The 20991-nt window shown below is 51.1% G+C and overlaps 1 protein-coding gene across 1 annotated transcript in view; it reads right to left on the minus strand.

Moving 5' to 3' along the window:
* The window catches only part of ADAM12 (ADAM metallopeptidase domain 12), a 328649-nt gene that overhangs the window by 90883 nt on the left and 216775 nt on the right, over positions 1-20991 (minus strand). The window contains exon 5 of the mRNA XM_044236851.1: positions 14339-14415. Coding sequence (XP_044092786.1) covers positions 14339-14415 — 77 coding nt within the window. The remainder of the gene's footprint in view (positions 1-14338; positions 14416-20991) is intronic.

Consider the following 20991-nt stretch of genomic DNA (forward strand, 5'->3'; position numbering starts at 1 on the left):
TAATTTTTTTCTTCTCAAAGATATATTTCTGGGGAAAAGAGTTGAGAGATGTTTCATCTGCTTAGAAAGTAACTCTATCTGAGTTAGCAGATGGGAAGGGAAATCTTTTTCTTTAAAGGAAAATCCTTGCATGTGAATTATTCAGCCCGATCAACTATGCTTCCTAAATATTTGAAAGGATTCTGATATGAGGTTGAGTATAAACCTACACTTATTTATGGGAGCTGTGAATAAAGGAAGCTGTGTAGGCGCACGAAGCATTAGAACTGCTTCTTGAAGGCTGAGCTCTGCCCTCTGCTCTTTGTTAAAGTTGGATCACTCCTCATAGGAACCAAGACTACTGGAAGACGTCCCAGCCCTGAGGCTGGCGAGGCAGCCTTCAGAGTCTGGCAGTCTGGGGGTAAGCTCTAGGTGCGTGACCTTGACCTCTTTGAAGCTTGGTTTCCTTACCTGGAAAATGGGACTATAATACCTATTTCTCAGGGCTGTTATGTCATCCAGTTAAAACTTTTAGCCTTGTGGAGGCCATAAATCAGTGCTTAAATGGTAGTTGTCCTCTTTGTCATTAACAAGGGCACATCATGGATGAGGCTGCTGTTAACATGTTATTCCAAGTACCAAATTCCTGACAATTTCAGGAAGATCTTGTGTTTTGATAACACGTCTGGCCACAGACGGGCCATTCATGACTCCCTGACATGAAACGGAGCAGTAGTATGATAAAACCACTTCTGGGAATGAGAATAAGAAAGAAAGAAACCTTTGAAGTAACTTTCAGATTTGGGAATAAAAGTACAAGTTCTTTTAAAAAAACAGACAAATATGCTGAACATTCCACCTTGTAGAGACAGACAGTGGTATCAGACCACAGACCACAGTGTGTGTCTGACCTGAGCAGGGCAGAGCCTAGGCAATGTCTGCTTCTCAGAAACAAGCAGCGCTAACCCAGAGGTGTCAGCTTCCTTCGAGTGATGGGGAACATTGGCCTACTTGATGGTTTTTGTCTCTCTCTTTTCCAGAGTGGGACAGTAAAGTACTTTAACTTAAAAGGCTCTTCTTGATATTGAAAGACAGATTTTCTTTGGAGAAATGGCAATTTGAGTGATAGTAAACTGGCAGTTTTAAGACTTCCCACATAATAATGGAAGCTTCTAGAGACTTCCATTCTTTAGCAAGGCAACCACAATCTCTCCACTAGAGAAACGCATCACATTTTCGAGCGAGACTAATTGCACTGTAAGCAGACATGTCTAACATAGTAAACCTTAACCTTTCTTGAGACATGAACCCTTTTATACTCTCCCTTGAAAAATACACATGTGTGTATATTGCAATATTTTGCAGATAATGTCTGAAGACTGGGGACTATGGATGAGGTTCAGGGGCTCCAGGTTTAGGGCAGCAGCTCTAATAAATAATTTATATTGCATCAACCCAAGGACTTGAGCCTGCCTTTGTCCTTAAGACATAGCTGAAAAAGTTGGTTTCTCCATCAGTTTTCTTCAGAGAATCTCAGCTTTTTTCCAAAACAGGGACCTTGTGAAATGTTCCCTTGTCATTCATTATTGCTTATTTCAGTCACTCATGTTATGCCTGTCGTTCCAAGTTTAGCCTGTGTGCTGTGGAAGCAAGCACCGTCCTATGTTTCTTGAAGGCCCATTTTATTTAGTTGCTCTTAGATTTTAATAGAATGATGGGATTGCAATACTCAAATAGTATGGAAAGAAGAGGTTTAAAAAAATCAAGTGTGTATTTGGAATACAAATGATGAGCAAATACTCTCTACTCAGTTCATTGTTATTCAGCTGGTTGGCTCTATCAGTCCTATGTAATGAAGTTATAGACAAAGGCAAAGAGAAAGATCTTGCCTGGGATGCCTGTGCCCCAACTCATGTCTTTGTGTGTCTCTAGCAGATCACATGGACATGACTTTGGCCATCAACTCTGTTGGGGTGGCTTTTATCTCTCTTCTTAAAAAGTTCTTTGTGAAATAAGACTTAGATTTCTCAGCTTGGAATGGGTAACAGGGGATTTTTGTTTATTAAAGTTCATTTTAAATAGCCTCAATTAAGAAAGAGTACTTAAAAATGATAGGCCAAGGGAATGTGGAAGACAGACACACTTGAAAGGAAAATATGGATTTGCTAAAAAACCGACCTTCCTGCCCTAAAACAAAGATGATACCAACATTTCATTTGATACCGCAACGTTTTCTCTTGTGCGTTAGCGTTAAGTAAGCTGGACGCTCACAGTAAAACATGTCACTAGGTTGTAATCATGAGAAACAAATTACTGAAAAAGTTTTTCTACTTAATGGAAAATTTTTAGAAATTGTTACTTAGTCATAAAAATGTTCTCATCTCTCCTTTTATCTTTCAAGTCATCCAAAGGCCAGATGTTGAGAAACTGGGGTGAAGGCTCTCCCTTCGCTCGGAACAATTGGCAGCCTGTAGGACAACTTAATTAAATAATTGCTTTGGACTGTCGTGGGTATAATTAATCATTTAGCCCTAGAGATTGCTGGAAACAACAGTGGACACAAAATTCAAGGATTCAGGGTTTCTGAGATGTAAAATTTTGATGTTCTCACAGCCCTTGCTGGCCCCAAGCTAGATAAGCGAGTGTAATTTAAGTGGAATGTCAAAGATATTTAGCTGTAAACTTGGATTTGGAAGTAACTCAGAGTATGGAATTTAAACCCAGCAGACTTTGAAGTTGGAGTTCTTTCCACTTGCCAGAGTGGGACAGAAAAATGAAGACCCCAGGTAGCTTCTCCAGGGGGACATTAGGAGAAATTGGGAGGGTTGGGAGGACGCTGGAGGGTACGGGACCGGCCGGCATGGCGGGCAGTGGACTGGGTGTAGTTCATGGTGGCAGAAGAGAGAGGGCTGGCTGGGGATGCGAGGGCTACTCCGACAGTGCTCTGCCCGGGCTGTGCCCCTTGCACTAATCCCCCAGTGGATCTGCACACGGTTGCAGCTCTGGGGATCGTCCCACTGTCCAAGGCAGGTGGGAGGCTGGAGGCAGAGCTGGGACCTGTGTGCCCCGGCCCTGCACCTCTCAGCCATCCGGCGCTCCAGTCTCCCCCAGCGCTCTTCTGAGAGGGGTTTGTACAGGGATGAGCACAACGGGGGAGAAAAAAGTCAGAGAAAACAGGTAGCCTTCCTTTAAATTTTAAAATCCTATGATTTTTCCTTCAATAGAAACTTAGGGGAATCTATTAAAATTTTAAATTGACTTTGTGAGCTTTCAAAGTGAAAACTCAGGAGGCCTGTATTTCCTCGAGATAAGTTTTTGTTTTTCTCAAAATTCAGTTTTTAATCTCCAAAGCAACGGTGCATCAGGCAATAACATGGCTTAATGTGGTTGTTCTTATTACAATTTTTCTTGCTACTCCCAGGCAAGCCGGAGAGAGGGATGGATTTTGACTACCTGTAATAAGGTAACGATTAGAATATATGAATTACCCGGACTAGCTCCATGTTCAATTGCTAATTGAATTTTCTTGCAAAAAAAAGACTTTTGGTCTCAATACCAGGCTGCCAATCATCAGTTGAAAATGCGGTTGGCATGAAATCTAATTTCAGCTCTTTCCTGGGGGAGCCCAGGGGTAAACACAATATCCCACCATACGCTGGGTACAGCGATGGCGGCGGTTAGTAGTGAACACGCAAGCACTGGAGGGCTCACTGCCAGCAAGTAATTTCCATGGGAACTACTCATGGACGATTAAGACAAATTTGCATTGTCCCCTACTACATGGGAAGCCCTGGGCGGGCTCTGGTAGAACCACAAAGACATCTCACCATGGTTCTCATTTCAAATGTAATTCATACCAGGGTCTGGGAGGCATATGACAAGAGAGGTAAAATGTTAGACTATTATAAAAGATTCTAATAGTAGCTGGGACTGGCACATCAATACTACTACTACTAATAATAGCAGCTTGGGTTTATGGAGGCATCGCCCCCTGAGCCAGGCTCCTTTTTAAAAAGAACAGTTGATCGAGAGATGATTCAAATACCATTAAGTTCACTCTTAAAGCAGGCAATTCAGTGACTTTTAGTACATTCGATGAGATGTGCCAACATCACCACTGACTCTAGAACATTTTCATCACCTCTTCAAAAATCATGTCCCCGCTATCAGTCACTCCATGGGCTCTCCTGCCCCATGAGCCCGGCTTCTGAATCCTCTGTTTTCTCTAATAATTACAGCAATCCTTTCCAAGCAGGTATCGTAAGCCCCTTTTACGAAGAGGATACCAAGGCTAAGAGCCCGAGGTCACCGTGGTGGGTGAAATCGTGTTGCCCCAAAGAATATGTCTGACTCCCAGCCCTTGAACCTGTGAATGGGACCCTTGGAAACAGAGTCTTTGCAGATGGGGTCTTGTTAAGGATCTCAAGATGAGTTTCTCCTGGGCTGACAGTGGGCCCTAAATTCAATAACATGTGCCCCCTTCGAGAAAAAGGAGCGTCCAGCCCATTAGTGCAAGGGGCACTATGTCCAGAGACATAGTGGGGAGGCCACGTGAAGGTGGCAGCAGAAACCTGTGAAGGGGTGACCAGCCAGGGCAGGCCGGCGGTGGCCAGTAGCTACTAGGAGTCAGGAGTCAGTCATGGGGAGAAGCCTCAGTCCAATGCTGAGGACTCCTTGACCTCAGACTCCCAGCCTCGAGAACGGGGACTATACATTTCTGTGGCTCTCGGCCCCCAAGCAGGTGGTGACTTCTTCTGGGGGCTCTTGCACTCTCATACAGTCCCCCAGCTGGTCAGCGGCACAGCCAGGACGGCCCAGCTGTGCACCTGGCCCCCGAGCCATTCCCTCCTCCGCGGCCACGCGAGGGTGGGCCCTCTCTCCTCCGCACCAAGGACTCCCTCTGAGGAGGGCACGGCTGAGTTCTGAATGCAAAGCCTGCCCACGGGCTGGACGGTCAGCTCGGTGCTGACTGAGGGAGCGTCATCCACCACCCGTGCAAAATGGGGGGCCCTGAGGGGAGTTTTGGAGGATGGGGGAACTGGAGGGTGGGGAGCACGAAGGCCAGGTGAGTGGCCTTGAAGGAGCACGAGCTGAGGAGAAAGTGCAGAGTGCGCAAACACCCCACGCACACGAGGGTGTGGGCGAATGGCCGGTGGGGGCCGTGGAAGGAAGGCGGGGCACAGCATTTGGGCTTCCTTCTCTGTCTCCATCCTTCACCTTGGCTTTGGCCTTGGCTGCCCTGCGGCCTCACTGCAGGCTCCACACCCTCCATGCGGACTTAAGGTGCCTCTTGCTCACACTTCCAACTCCCGCCGCCCATGTTCTGCCCTTGCTGTCTGCTCTTTCCCCCGCCTTTCCCCTCCCCCACCCGGGGGTTCTCTACAGATCCGCAGGCTCCTTCCGTGGAACCGGGGGTGCCCGGCCCTCTGGCCTGTGGGATGCAGCTGCTTCCAGGCTAGGGCCATGTTCCGTTCCTCGGGGCTCCCACCCAACGGCCTCGCACCGTTCCTGCCGCAGCCCCCTGGCGGGATCGACCTTCCAGGACGATGCAAGCTTCCGCTCAGCCCACCTTCAGGACGGCCCGGCATCCCGGTCCCTTCCGCGGGTCTCTGGTTCTGCGCACGCCCACGCCACAGCTCTCGCTACACGGTGCCCACATGGCCTCTGGCTGCTTTCCACACCCAGGGAGGATCTTCCTCATTCGCAGTGGTTTTCCTGGCCCGGCACCAGGACTGGCATGACCGGCGGGGGATCGGGACGCGAGAAGCCGGCCCGCGAGTGGTTGCACACGCGTGTGAGTGGGAACGAGGGCACACGGGTGTGAGGGAGCAAGAGGCTCTGATCGCAGGCTGCAGGGAGCCCTGTGGCTCCGCGTGCGGGGGTGACGGCAGGACTTCTGTTATGATCAGGCAGTGTTTCTGAAACACGACCTTCTGGAATGTGCAAGATGGCTGTGAAGGGAAGGGTGGAGGCAGGAAGCACGGGTGGGAGGCAGCTAAACAGTCTCGAAGCAAGGGTTGGTCTGGGGGGGGGCAACGCGGAAGTCTGCGGGGTCTGTGGGAGCACCAGAGGGGTCATCAAAGGTCACCACGGGCCAAGCTTTGGAGCCAGAGATGGGCTGGACGTTCCGTGGAAAAGCGGTAGGAGGGGAGCCCATCTGGGGACTGAGGAGTTTAGATTTGGACACTTTGGTATTTTGAGGCAGAGTGGGGCAGGGAGCGCTGACACTTGACCTCGGGCGGCCTTCAGGATGGACACCAGGGCAGACCAGCAGTCAGAACAGATCAGCTGTGATCCCAGCACGGCTCTCACCAATGTTCCCATAGGACCACGAACGCACGTCTCCTCCTCCGGAGGAGGAGGCCAGGACAAGAAGCCGGGCCAGAGGTGGCAGGTGTGGCCACAGGGCTGGAGGGCAGGGAGCAGAGGCCAGGTCTTAGCCTAGAAGCTGAGGGAGCAGAGAGTCTCAGTGCAGAGCTCAAGGCCAAATTGACTTTACCTCCTCTCTAGCCCATTTCTTCCTTAATATGACCTTAGAGATGTTTTAAAAATTTGGACTGGCCAAGGAACGCCTGGGTGCCCGTCGGTGAAGCTTCTGACTCTTGACTTCGGCTCAGGTCATGATCTCAAGATCGCGGGATCGAGCCCCACATCTGGCTCTGCCCTCAGCACAGAGTCTACTTGTCTCTGTCCCTCGGCTCCTTCCCCTGTTCTCTCTCTCTCTCTCAAATAAATGAGTTAATTTAAAATTAATTTAATTTATTAATTAATTATTAATTTAATTAATTAATTAATTTAAAATTAAAAAAAATTCGGACTGGCAAAGATCGTCACTGACCACTTAAAGACTTGGGGAGAGCATGTTTTCTCCACCGAGGTTGCCTGAGCACCTATAACTTTCCAGGTTTTAGGCTGAGCCCAGTGCCCCACCTGCCTAGACCTCACGGTCTGGCAGACAGGAAAGGGAATGCAAGGTCAGCTCTGTGCGCCTGACTTTCTGGCCCATTAGGCCACTTGGCGGCAGGCCATTTAGGTTGAGCTGTGAGATCTGATAAAAAAACCACACCCATCCAGGTGAGTGACCTGGAGTGAAGGCGTGAGGGGCCAGGAAGGCGTTGAGCCATGGCGCTGGATGTGGGGGCCTGCGGGAAGCCCGTGGCTCAGTTTCCAGCCTGCCTTGCTCCCTCTGTCTGCTCTTCCTCCTATTTTCCTTCCTCCTCTTACTTTATCAGCGGAGATTTCTGAGTGAGTTTTTCAAATGGGTCAATTCAACTTGTCTGTTAAATTGTAAATAATAAAATAATAATACAGTATAAAAGCAGAACTTTTTTTTTTTCTTTTACAATGGTTGCCTTTCCCTTAAATTGCAAATGATTCTTTTCATTATAATGGTTATTTCTGACTCCATGGACCATAACGCTGGTTAACTCTATCTTTGAAAAATAAATTGATTGACTAGTTTTCAGTAGTATGGGACAAGATGTATTCATTCCTACATTCTGTGCGATATTTGATTTCATCATATAAAATTTGGTGCAGCAAACTTTTTTTATTATACAGTTTAAAGGAACATAATAATGTATGTCCTCACTGGGGTAACAAAGAGACATACATCTGAATATTTGTATGCAACTGAATTTCTGAAAACATTTTGTGCTGTCTCTCACATCGAAGGCGAGTGCTGAGAGCTCCAGGCACTACAAGCAATGTATCAGAAATGTTCCCCATCGTGAAGGTCCTTACAACAAGGTATGTGAACGTATAGCAAGGTATACCAGTCAGCTACCGACAGAGCGAGGAAGGATCAGAGCCTTAACGCAGGGATGTGAAGAGATATTTATAAATCACCTCCTCCGTGGCAGGAAAGGGCTGCCTGTGACAGTGCACACGAGGCACGGTTGATCTGCATGGGGAGAATCTTTGGGAGGCAGGGACGGGGCTTCATGCAGGAGGCATCATTTGATTTGTTGAAGCTTTTAAAGCCAAATGGAAGGCAGAGAGAGAAGCATGTCCCAGGCAGAAGGACAGCAGGGACAAAGATGAGGAGATGCAAGAGGAATGCTCTGGAAACAGCTAGAAAACAGTGGAATTGGGGTGGGGGGCTTCCTTGAGGTAGAGCCGTGCCTTCCCGTGGCTCTGGCGAGCATCCCAGGAGAACACGCAGAGGCGCGTAAATGCGGGAGATGCCTCTTTCCTGAGACAGAAGCTGTGCCTTGGAACAGCGTCGCATGGTGTGGGGACCAGCCCGCCGATGGCGGAGCCTCCGTCAGGAGCTCTCGCCACGGTGGTAGGAACACCGCCCCTACTCTCAGGGAAGCAGAAGCCGTAAGGATGATGAGGAAGGAGGTCTGGCTCCCACCGTGTGTCACCACGACCCCAGGGGACATGTGTGTGTGCACATGTATGTACATGCATCCGAGAGAGTGTTAGTATGCGTGTGTAAGTCCACAAGTGCGAGTGTGCCAGCCACGGGACGATGGTGAACGACAGTGTAAGTGTGCCTGCACGTGAGGACGGAAGTGCCGGCATGAGGTGTGAGTGGAAGTGCGAGTGTGAGCCCGAGTGCGTGCACGCTTTGTGCTCAAGCAGCTTCAACCCCATTTAAGAGCGAAATCAGTATTATAACCCGTCCTAGTTTACAACCCGAGATACCAGTGTCCTCATCTATGGAGGGAACGTTGGCTTCAGTCTGTTAAACCACCAGAGGTTCCTTCAGAAATTCCACCTCCTTTTAACCACTGAGCCTGCCGGGGATGGGAGAACACGTGGCTAATCCCAGAAGTGGGACCCGACGTCTGTCCTATGACAGAACACAGCAGGGTGGCACCTCTAGGGAGGGAGCAGACTTCTGTCCCCAGCTGGGTCCCTGTGCAGTGCTGTGTGGGGGAGTCCCTGACGCCCGCGGGGATGGTGTGGGTTAAGGGCTTACGGGTAGGGGACGTGAGGCACGAAGCAGGGAGAGCAAATGAGAGTCCAGAATGTCAAAGGAGAACCATGCATCTTTGCACTGGAACCATGTGACAAGGACTGAGCGTTTTGGGGACACATAGGCTAATGAGGACTGAGCATTCTGGGGAGACGTGTGAAATAGCAGAAAATTAACTTACACCTGAACTTTGCCTTTGACCTGGAGTCCTCTCAAAGTAAGAACAGACGCCACGGCTGCACTCATTTTTTCCACATTGCACTCCATCACCCCCTCTTGTAAAGAGCTGTTCCCTCTTTAATCCTGCTGAGATCTTTATGCTCTTCTTTCTCCTTATCTTCCCCACCTCAAGCTTCAAATGAAGAAGGCAGACTTGCTTGCTTCCTTGCTCTCTTGTCTCTTCCAGGACCAAGTTTTTCCTAGCTGCCCACGTGTGAACCAGTCTTTCTGAAGCCGTGCAGGACGTTCGTTCCCGGCTCTTTCTCTGCAAAGCTGTAATCTGATGGGCTCTAATGAATGTGTCCCCTAGGACATTTGAGTCCCCCCCCCACATTCCTAGATCTGAGTATGCTTCTGGATCACACCATACTGAACAGAATTTTTAATGCCTATTTATTCTTTTCTAAATCTGCCAGGCTGGTGCCATGAGGGCTGACTCTCCCCTTTATCTCCAGGCTCAATCGATTCTTCTTCCAGTGGATAGTTGGTCCAGCAGAGCTTTTTCTCTGGTCTGATCCTCTGCTTGCAAGGTCACAAGGTTGACTCCTTAACTCCAGAATTTCTCCATGGATGCACAGTCTGCTGCTTTTGTCACAACAGCACAAAGAGCTGGTAAGTCCGAATTCTCAGGAGGGCCACCCTCCTCGGGATCTCCCATCATCGTCCCCACCCATCTTGATGGTGGACACCAGACGACATGCAGCATGTGCTCTTCTGACTTTTCCTGAAACCCCAGCTACAAGTAACTTCACCGCTTTCCTCTGCCCGATAATGGTCTATGCGATGTACCCTGGGCGGAACATTGTCCAGGTGCTAGAGACGAGAGGTAGAGGCTGAGAAGCAGATGCTCCTCAAACTGGACAGAGAGGCTGGCCTCTCCATGTGGGAGGACAGGTACCTGCACCTTTTGTGGGCAGCCCTGGTGGAAGGGTGGGTGTTATGACCGAGGGACATGGCCAAGCACAGAAGGCAGGTTTATCCTATTCGAATATTACTCCGGGAATACGCTATCCAATTGTTCTTCATTTTCTATTTTTTTAAAGATTTATTTATTCGTATGAGAGAAAGGGAGAGCACAACCTGGAGGGGCAGAGGAAGAGGGAGAGAGAATCTGAAGCAGACGGCAGCTGGGCTCAGAGCCTGACGCGGGGCTTGATCCCACCACCCTGGGATTATGACCTGAGCCAAAACCAAGAGTCAGATGCTTAACTGACGGAGCCACCCAGGTGCCCCCTTCCTCTTCATTTTTTAAAACTAATTAACTAAAGTCACTGGTTTATAAATGGAATACCTTGGAGAGACCCTTTTCTCTTTACCTACCAAGAGCTTGAAATGCCTATGAAAATCACCTGAAACTTACCAGACCAATCCCGATGCCTCCCTTAATGCCTGTTCTCAGGTTCGATGGTCTAAAACTTCTTTACAGATGTGTAGAAGCCACTGTTGGAAGAGGCCTGTTTGTTGCTTATTGTCTTGGCCCTCGTTTGCCCTTTCTCTGGCAAAAGACCCCTGGTTTTCCTTGGAGCATTCACTCTCCCCACTTCCCATCCTTGGGGTTGGGTGTGGTTCACCCCCAGCCTGATCCAGGGAGTTAAACCAGAGCATCACACCCACCACTGGCCACTGCGATTGTTTCAGGGAGGGACCAATGACCCAGTCAGGGCCAATCAGAGGTATTTTAGGGGAACTCTGCTGAACTTGAAAGAGGGGTCCTCATACTTCTACTTGGTCTCTGAGGATGTAAGCCGACAGCCTTTTGAAAGGACAAAAGACTCTTTCCAAGTCTCTCCCTCGTGCACCTCAGTCCACGGAGAGCTGATGTCCTCTCTGTGCATACCATCACTTGCAAACAATGTCCTCCTCCCCCTCCTCCTCCACCGAGCACCCAGCACGCCTGCTGGGCCTGCACATGCCTGGGAGGCTCTGCCTCTTGAAGGGCTTTCCCACGGCTTCCTCAGTAACCCCTCACTCAGCGGCAGGAGCTTGGCCCCTTCGTGTATTTGTGCCCCACACTACCCTGGGGGAGTGAGTTTTAGACACAGAGCACTTGTGGTGGAGAAGGCAACGGTCAGAAGCTTATGCAGATGTCAGGGGTACCAGAATCTTTAAACCCTTGAAGAAGTTTCTGGATTCTTGCTTGTCTGCAAGTGCCCCCTCTGCCCAGGCTCCGGTAACCCGGCAGGATTCTTGGGAAGGTGTCTCGCTGAGCTCTGCGCCTCTGCCTGCTCCCGCTACTGTCCAATTTCAGCCCAGCAGCCAGAGTGACCTTGTCAATGTCAAGTGAGACATCCCTCAGCGCAAAGTTCCCGTGACCCTGTCATAGACCAGGGAGAGGCCAAGCCCCTTCTCCTTCTCCTTGACCTCAGCTTCCTCTGCCTCCTCTGCCTGCTCTGCCGCAGCCACACTGGTCACCTTGCTGCTCTGCCAACCCCAGGCATTTTCCTGTGTCAGGGGCTCAGCACATGCTGTTCCCTCTGCCAGGAACGTGCTTCCTGCAAACGTCTGCACGGCTCGCCCCACTTCCTTCAGTGTCGCACTGAGGAAGCGCTCGAGGAATGTTTGCCGGAGGGACCCTTAGCAACAGGAGAGCAGCAAATCCATCAGCAACAAGATCACTCTGCTCACATACCGGATTAGCAGATGTTTCAAAGTTCAATAGTGTCCTATAAATGGGATATCGAAATGTTTCATGAGAGCAACAGTGTGCAGAAACACGTGTGCATACACACTCAAGGGAGGGAACCAAACAGAGATTTAAGTCTCTGTCTCTTGACTTGCAGAGACAGAAGAATCAGGGTAGAGTGAAGAGTATGACGTGACTCTATTTTTATAAAAATAGAGAAACGCACATGCACGGGGCTTTGCCCAGGCCTGGTGTGCAGGACGAGGAGGCAGCCTGGGAGGGGACCCCCACGCTGCTGCCATGGTCCACCTGAGGGGAGTGGAAGGAGCGTGAACGGGGAAAGGTTAGCTTTTTGTACATTTTGCTGGATTCCAGCTGTAAACCCTGAAAATAAACCAGATGTCTGGGATTGGGGAGGATGTGAGGAGAGAGACTCTCAGCTCGGACGGCCAGCGCGGGCGCTGGGACAGCACTTGGAAGGAGAAGGTGGCAGAACTGTTGCTGGTGAAAGGTTGGGGCCTCCACGCAGCACCTGCTCCCCCCCCCCCGTCTCCCCGGGCCCTGTGCACCGAGCCACGGACCCCCTGAGACCTCCTGAGGACCCCGCGCGGCCAGCGCAGTCTGTAAATGAGCGAGGCTGGAAACCACCTAAAGGGGCCCCATGGAGGGTGGGACGAGACAGGACGCGGCGAATTCAAGCACGTCGTCGAAGGAACGAGCCAGTCCCACGTGAGCCCAGGAGGAAGGAGGTCAAGACAACGCCGGAGACAGAAGCAGATTGCGGAGCGAGGCGCGATGTCCTCCTCCTCTCCTGACACCTGTACATTGCGCAGGCGACCGGGGCCGCGAGGCTCGGCGGCAGCTGGGGAGGGGGCACGTCCCCCGGGGGCGGGACGGGATGGGACGGGATGGGCCGGGGACGACGGTGCGGCGGGAGGAGCGGGCTCTGGGGCGCGCGGCTGCGGCTGCGGGACGGCTCTGCTCCGCGCCCCTGACCCGCAGGTGAAGACCGAGGGGCCCGCAGACGGGAAACGAGAGCGAGAAGCGGCCCGAGGAGGGGCTGACAGAAGAGCCTTGTCTGGGGGGCGCCGGCCCCACACGGGGAGCGGCACCCGCAGCCGCCGCCCGCCCGCCGCCTTCCCTGGCCGGGGCTTCCCGCAGCCGCGCTCCGGGGCCGCGTTCCCCTGGGGAGTGACCCGCAGAGCCCGGGCGGCCCCGGAGGTGCGGCCCCGGGGATTCGTTATGAACTGACGCGGGGTCGACGCCTGCCGCGTGTCCGCGTGAATCTGGGAGTCCGTGTCCCGTCGCCGTTCGGTGAGCGCCCGGCTTCGTCCACAGCCGCTCACACCCTGAGGAGGCCGGGCGGCCGCCACTCCCCTCACACTCGCAGGCCCTGACTGACCTGTGTGTGTGTGTGTGTGTGTGTGTGTGTGTGTGGTATGTCACTTCTGGTATATTGTGTGTGTGGTATTTGGGCTATGGATGTTGTGTGTGTGTGAGATGTGTGGTATAGTGTGTGTGTGTGTGTGTGTTGTCACGTGTGGTACGTTGTGTGTCACGTCTGGTATATTCTGTACGTTGTATGTGGTACGTCACTTGTGGATTGTTGCGTATGTGGTGTTTGTGCTGCGTACGCTGTAGTGTGTGCGTGATGCATGCTACGTCGTGTGCTGTGCGTGGTACGTCACAAGGAGTGTATGTGCGTGTGGTGCGTGTGGTGTTTGTGCTGTGCATGCTGTCGCGAGTGTGATGTCTGTGTGTGGTGGCGTGTGTGGCACACTGTGTCTGTGTGCGGTGCCGTGTGTCGTGAGTGTACAGTGTCCCACGTGGGACTGTCGGAGGCGCGGCGTTCCCGGGTCCCAGAGGGCGGCCGGGTCTCACTCAAGCCGCGCGCCTCCCAGGCCCTCGTCCCTCTCCTCACAGAGCCTGGGGCCCAAGCGAGGCGGGGCTCGGGGGATGCAGGCGGCCGGTTCACGAACCCGGTGAACGGATCCAGCCAGAAGGCTGAGGCGGCTGGCGGGGGCACAGGAGAGCCAGCCGGCGGCCAGCCAGTGAGAGCCGGAAGGGCGAGCCGCGCGGGTCGGCTCGTGCAGCCCCGGAAGGGAGCTGTTTCCCGACACTGCGCAGCCGCGTAGCAAAAGCCCCTCCCGCCCACGCCTGGATTCGACTCTGCTCGCTCTCCGCCCGGCTGGGTGCTCTGCTTCGCCTCCTGGCAGGGGAGGCCTCTGCGTGTCTCCCGAGCGACAGCCTGACCGCTAGGACCCGAGCTCCTACCTTTTAACACCAGGATTATTAAGCACGAGAGCCACATAAGCGAAAGACTGTGACAAAATCCTCGGATGTAGAAGCTCAGCCCCATCCGTGGCTCTCAACCCACCAGGCCTAAGAACCTTCTAGAAAGGGCTGCTGGGGCAGAGAAGCTAAGATCCCGGGCACGCTGTGCTCCTTCGAAGTGTCCGGCGGGGCTTCTCTGTCTCACCGGGGGGAGGCTCAGGCCCCACCATTTACTCTTGATCCCTGAGAGTGAATGTGGGAAGAAGGAGGTGGCAGTCATGCTCGGGACCGGAGCCGGCCCCGTCAGGGTCACTTACCTGAGGCCAGAGCAAGTGCTGAAGCTGGCGGTGGAACCAGAGTGTCCTTGCACGTGTCCGTGGTAGTAGCAGTGACCCTATAAAGAGGAGAAAGTCGGTTCAGTCACGTAGCTTCTGGCCAACAATAAGCCAACCGCCTCCGATCCGCTTCTCCTGCTTTCACCTACGGGATTCCCTCTTGGCATAAAATATTGAACCGGCGGTCTTAATATTTAATGCCAAGTCTGGCTTGACCCGGCCAGGACCTCCGGCAGGAAGGTCTGATTTACTTAGAGATGATCAGTGCGCTGTTAAGAAGCGTCCCGGTCCCACTCTTGTCTCTCTGACACCCTTCAAAAAAGCTCTGATGCTGAGGGTTTCCCCAAACCCAGCGGCAGAACAGACCCCGGGGACGTCACCACCTTACCCTCCCGCAAGCTGTCTTTTGTAACAAGATAACGACCCGCGCGGCGTATTTAATCACATTGTGAAATGGAAGAGAATGCGGCCTAAATCAATGGCTTCTGGAAACAGAACAGCAGATGAGACGGCAGCTGAGGGGACCATCCTGAATTGCCCAGTCGGGAGCTCACGATCTCTCTTAGCAGGAAAAGAAAAATAGGAAGGTCTTCTCGGTCTACGACAGAAGTCCCCACACGATGCCTGCAGAATTCCATTTCTTGAATAAGGTGGTCACGTGCAACAAGAAACCACGGCACAGACCTTCCCTCCCCGAGACAGAGATCTGTCCAGAATCCACGTAACAGAGTCACAGGGTAGCCCCCACGAAGCGGCTGACAGGCAAGAAATGCTAAGCTGGTTCCACTTGCCGCATTCGTGGCCTCTGCATGCCAGCCGCGTGGTCCAGCAGCAGAGGCGGCGTGGAAGGAACAGGGCCAGTGGCAATGGGCTTCAGCCCATCCCTGCGGTGTCCCCCACAGCACCCGGCCACTTTACTCACGCGGTGCTAGTGAATTCACTTTTCCCGGGGCAGAGCTTGGTGCCCAGCTGTTCTGCTCAACAAAAATGAGATCCCAAGACCACTCTGACTTTGCTAAGAAGGAGGACTGGCCTGGGACATCTGGCTGGCTCATTCGGCTAAGTGTTTGCCTTCGGCCCAGATCATGATCCCAGAGTCCTGGGATCGAGTCCCACGTTAGGCTCCTTGCTCAGTGGAGAGCCAGGTTCTCCCCCTGCCTGCCGCTCCCCCGGCTTGTGTACTCTCTCTCTCTGACAAATAAATAATCTTAAAAAAGAAAGAAAGAAAGAAAGAGGACCGGATGGGATTGAATGGCCAGTGATATCCAATAATCCCCAATAAAGGGGTCAAGCTCATCTGTCCCTCAGTGGACGACAGACTTCTGGGGCCACCTGAAAGGCAACTCAAGGAGGAAGAGGAGAGTGCTGGACACTGGTTATTTTGACTTTTCTTAGCAATTCTAGAAGTTCTTCAAAAATTCAGGGTGTACGTACTATGTGAGAAGTGATTTTTTAAAATTTACTTATGGTATCTTTGGTTGTACAGTTTCCCATTCTTATAAAGCCAAATTTTCCATCTTTCTCTTTATGAATGTCCTGCACTGCTCAGGGTGGCTTTCCTCAAGGTTACGTGGACGTCCTTCTTTATCTTCTATTTCCATAGTCTTACACTTAGCTCTTTAATCGACCTGGAACTTACTTTTTGAGGGGGCGAGGTTAGAATCTGTCCCCCACAAACTGAGACCTGGTTGTCCTCTGCCACCATTTTCGCTTTCCTGGTGATGGGGGGTGCTACGTGTCGCCTCCAGGGGGCCCGCGGCTCTGCTGTTCTCCTCCATGAGCTGTCCCACGTGAGACCAGCCTCCATTTGTCCATCTCCGTGCCCAGAGCGCCGCACTGTTTAGTTCCTCTTGTTCCATCCCACATTTGGATGGCAGACAGAACAGGTTCTCTGTTTTGACTAAGATTAAATTCACACACCACAGGATTCACCTTTTAAAAGCACACACTTGGCAGGTTCAGAATGCTGTACAGCTGTCACCACTGTCTAACTGTAAAACATTTGCATCACTCGGAAGAGAAACCTCGTAGCCGGGAGCCCTCACTTCCCCGGAACCACCTGTCCTGCCTCAGCCCCTGGCAACGGCTCGGCTACTTCCTGTCTCTAGGGATTTGCCTGTTCATTCATTTCGTGGCAGCAGATTCATACAAAACGTGGCCCTTCGTGTCTGGCTGCTTTCGGCATAATGCTTACAAGGCTCATTCAGGTCGTAGCATGGGTCATTCCTTTCTATTGCAGAATAATAATACATGGCCTGGAAATGCCCAATTTTGTTTATCCATTCATCAGTCGAGGGGAACTTGGGTTGTCTCCACTTTCTAGCAATTGTGAATAGTGCCGCCATGAACAACCGAATGCAACTCCCTGCAGTTTTGGTTCTCCTGGGTACGTGCTATAGTATAGGGTTTGCAAATATTCTCCCCCACGTTGTAGGTTGTCCTTTCATTCTCTTAAGCATCTCTTCTGAAGCACAGACGTTGATCACTTTGATGAGGTCCACTTCTCCCTTCAGTTGCTTGTGTTTTTGGCGGTGCTATACCTAAGAAACCAGGATCTCAAGGCGCTGAAGATTTCCACCTATGCTTTCCTTTAGGAGTTCCACAAGTTTAGCTCTTATACTCAGATCTTCGGTCTACACGGAACGAGTGTTTGTCTGTGGCTTGAAGCAGGATTCCGGTTTCATTCTTGGGCATATGCTGAGGAGCATGACCCAGAGCTATTTGTTCAAGGGCTATCTTGGCAACCCTGTGGATGGCAGGTGTTCTTTGGCTCTGTTCTTTTCTTCAAATGTTTCTAGGATAATGTTACCTATTTTCTCTTCCAGGTGAATTTTGGAATCAAGTTTTAAGCTTTGTAATAATCCCCTGAAATTATATTAAGAATGTGGTTACTATGCCACTGTAATAGGGGCACCTGGGTAGCTCAGTCAGTCAGGCGTCTTCCTTCAGTTCAGGTGATGATCCTGGGGTCCTGGGATCGAGTCCCACATTGGGATCTCTGCTTGGTGGGGAGTTTGCTTCTCCCTCTGCCCCTCCCTCCTGCTCATGCTCTCTCTCTCTCAAATAAATAAAATCTTTAAAAAAGTAAAAATACATTGTTATAATCCATCAAGATCCATTTTCCTATTCATGTACATGGTATGTTTCCATTAATAATGTTGTTTTTATGTCCTTCAGCCTAGCCTTGGATTTTTTTCATGTTGCCATTAAAAAATTTTCCATTAGGCTTATTCCTAGGTATTGAGTAGGTCTGCTGGTACCACAGATAGCATCTTATACATGGTTATTTTTAATGTAAAGGAAAACTTTTTTTTTTTTAAGTTATCTCATAGCAGACCATCTTATCGGATTAGTTTATAGTTTGTCCAAACTTAGTAGCTTATCTTGGATGGTTTATGTTGTTGATTATACTGACTGCAAACAAGAGAAATTTGTGGCTCTTTTTTGGCCCCCAGACAATGTCAGGGAGTAGGGTGGCTTGTTGTCCAGGGGCGAAGGCAAGAGAGGGGACGCTCACAGAGGGGAAGTATGGGCAGAGATGGGAGGCAACAGGAGAGGGGCTGATAGTTCAGGGACGAGGGTTAGTTCTGCTTGGCTGGAAGAGTCCATGGCAGGAGCAGGGCACGGGAAGCTGACCTCTCCAGTAAGCATGTGGCTCAGGAAGGGATATATCGGGACAGTGGCAGGGGACACGAGCCCAGTCTGCCATGTCAGGTGTCCAGACCTTGCTGCCAGCTTGCCTTTTTAGCTTCCATGTGAAATTACTTTGAAAGGCTCCTTGTTCCCCCACCCCCAGATAAGGGGGCCGGGGAACTTAAGGGAGTTGTGATGACAAGTGTCTAATTACGAGGAGGCTACATAACTGGGTCATAATGGCCCAGGGCACCAGAGGGATCCCAGTGTGGGGATTTCAGTCCTGGGTGCCCAGAAGGCACATCAGAATGGAACAGACCCAGAAAGCAGAAGAGTGAGAGCTGATCAGTTTAGGCTGACCAGAGACTCAGAATCATGGTTTTTGTCTGGTACCCATCATGCATCACAGATTTGGCCTCATTTTAGAGAAATATGAAATATTGCATTGGCAGCTGGGTATTGGTTAGACAGTGAAAAACCAAATAGTGACAAAAATCTTAATTACTGACCTCTGAAATTTCAAATTCATTTATTCTCAGTCTCAATTTATTTCTTAATAGATTATTTATCAAACGTACTTTCAAATTAAATACCCAGAAATATAAGCTCATTAAAGCATGAGCCGAGAACAAATTAGTATAAAATTAATTTCCAGTTCACCAGTTAGGCGGAAGGAGTGCTGATAACAGAGGCGCGGGGGTGGGGATCCTCACTGTCATGGTCCCAAGGCCATCCCGTCTCTCTCCGTCATTAACAGAGCTCATAGCTCATTTCCTAGCACTAAAACTGCGTGAGGTTCATCCTCCAACAGCCCACAAGCCCACCGCTCGCTCTTAACTTCTTAGATCACCAAGCATAACTACTAGAACTCCAAATTCCAGATTTTCCAGGACAATTCAAATGTCATGAAGTTTTAATTTTTTCAATATGAGGCACTGCATGCTTCCACAAATGTGATTTCATTTTTAGGACACAGTCAATCATATGGATAAACTCAAACTCAGAAAGACATACTCATCCCACCATGTGCCGCATAACTGGTTGTGAATTTGATTATGAGGAGGGGAAGAGACGTAGCCTCCCGCTCTCTGGGCGGTTTTGCCCCCTTTGTTGGTGGTGGAGGCAGGGGGAGAAGCGCCCGCTCTGGGGTCTCTAGGCGAGGGCTTGCCACCACACCCGAGAGCCAGATCACCTCCCGTGGACTGATGCTAAGAGGCAGGAATCCTCCAGGCCTTGTGGACTTGCAAATGCCCAGACTGTTGGATGGGGAGGTGACCGCACCAGTGAGAGACACAACAGGCGTCCATCATGCCGAGGGAGGTCGTGTGCCCAGGGCACACTGTGCTACTGATTCCATCACTTTCCCTTGCAAATGGTCCCAAAGCATCCCCTTCCACAGCCTCAAGACTGTCAACTACTGTCTCTTTTTATCACACCCATGTCTGCAAAGGCATCACTGAACAAGACACTGTTCCGTTAGCCCGCTGACTCTGCCTGGCCTCCTGATCCAGTACATTCTATTTCTACCAACAAAACATAACCTAGAAAACAGTCCCAAACATGCATAACCACAAAATTACATCTTTTCCTTTACAAAACCTCTAACCATGTATTTTATATACTTAATACTTAACCTAATGCATTTCCCCACTCCAATAAAATAAATTTTCCTTCTGTTTAATACGATCAATCAAATGCAATGGTGGGGAAGAGGGAGATGGAATGAAAACCCTTGAACTCGAGAAGAGCCCTCCACTGACTGCCATATGGGAAGTCAAATACAAATTCTGTTCTCCAACTCTCCACGGACTAGAACGGGAGGAATTTTATCTGCTAAATTGCTAACAAAACCGGTCTGACCTTGTGATTCAAAAGGACTGGGAGCAGACAAAGTCTGTTAGGGAATAGGCCGAGCGAAAATTATTTTTGACGCCGCTTCTCCTTGGGAAGTTTGTAGCTTCCCCCACCCCACGCCCAGCCGCACCACGTGCACCGTGCCGAACTGATTTAGTATTTGAATCACACAATGTTCTAGCTGGAGAGAAGCTTCAGGCCATCTGAGGCCAACCTTCCACTTTCAGGCAAACCCGTTCCTGAGCAGATACGGAAACGGGGGCCCTGACTGGTCAAGCGACTGTCGAAGGCCACAGAGCTGGTCAGTTGGCTAACATTTAGCAGGGACTAACATTTAAGGCCTCGATTCTGGGCCAGACGGCTTCCCCCACCCCCAGGCCCTGCTGCTACGAACATATGACCTCACGGGTCTCTCTTTTCCGAAACCAAAGCTATCAGGTAAAACCCACACTTAGATGGGATGCCTTCGCAAGGACCACAGAGCCTATCGCCGGGCCGCTCAGGGAGCCCTGGGAAAGTGATGCCCAAGCCGGCAGAGACCCCTGCAGAGAGAAGGGACACAAGGGTGAGTGCGCGTGTGTGGGTCCGCATGGAAGCGTGCGCGCGTGTGTGGGAGCCTATCTGTGCGCGCACGTGCACCTGCCTGCGCCTGTGAGCTGCCGGCCCGCACGCAGATTCCAGCATGACCGTGGTCTAGACTGAGCTCCCTTGCACGGCCCTTCAGGCCCCCCACACCGCACGGTTCGCTGGAGACTGAAACACGGGGGCGGTGCGTCCGAGCCAAGGAAAAAGTGATTTCGCAGCCCCGCGTGTTTCTCTGGCTGAGCTACGTTACGCTCAGCCTTGAGAGTGTGTGGGACGGGACGGCTGAGAAACGCGCCACCACGCCCACACTCCCAGGGCTATCTCCGCTCTCAGCTCTAACGAGAACCATGTCTGGTTAAACGACTGTGAAGGACGAGCCTCAGGGGCCATTCGCATTATTTCGCTGCGCTGGAATTCTACATCAGGCAACACATGCTTAAGAAATCATGTTCACGTTCCTGGGGACCTCCCAGCACACTGGGCCTGGACGCAGGATGTCTGCAGGAGTGAGCGCGCGCCATGGCTCCCGCGTCGGAAATCTTGGACTCTGAGACGTAGGGTCT

Source organism: Neovison vison, chromosome 2 (assembly GCF_020171115.1).
Source record: "Neovison vison isolate M4711 chromosome 2, ASM_NN_V1, whole genome shotgun sequence".
Lineage (NCBI taxonomy): Eukaryota > Metazoa > Chordata > Mammalia > Carnivora > Mustelidae > Neogale > Neogale vison.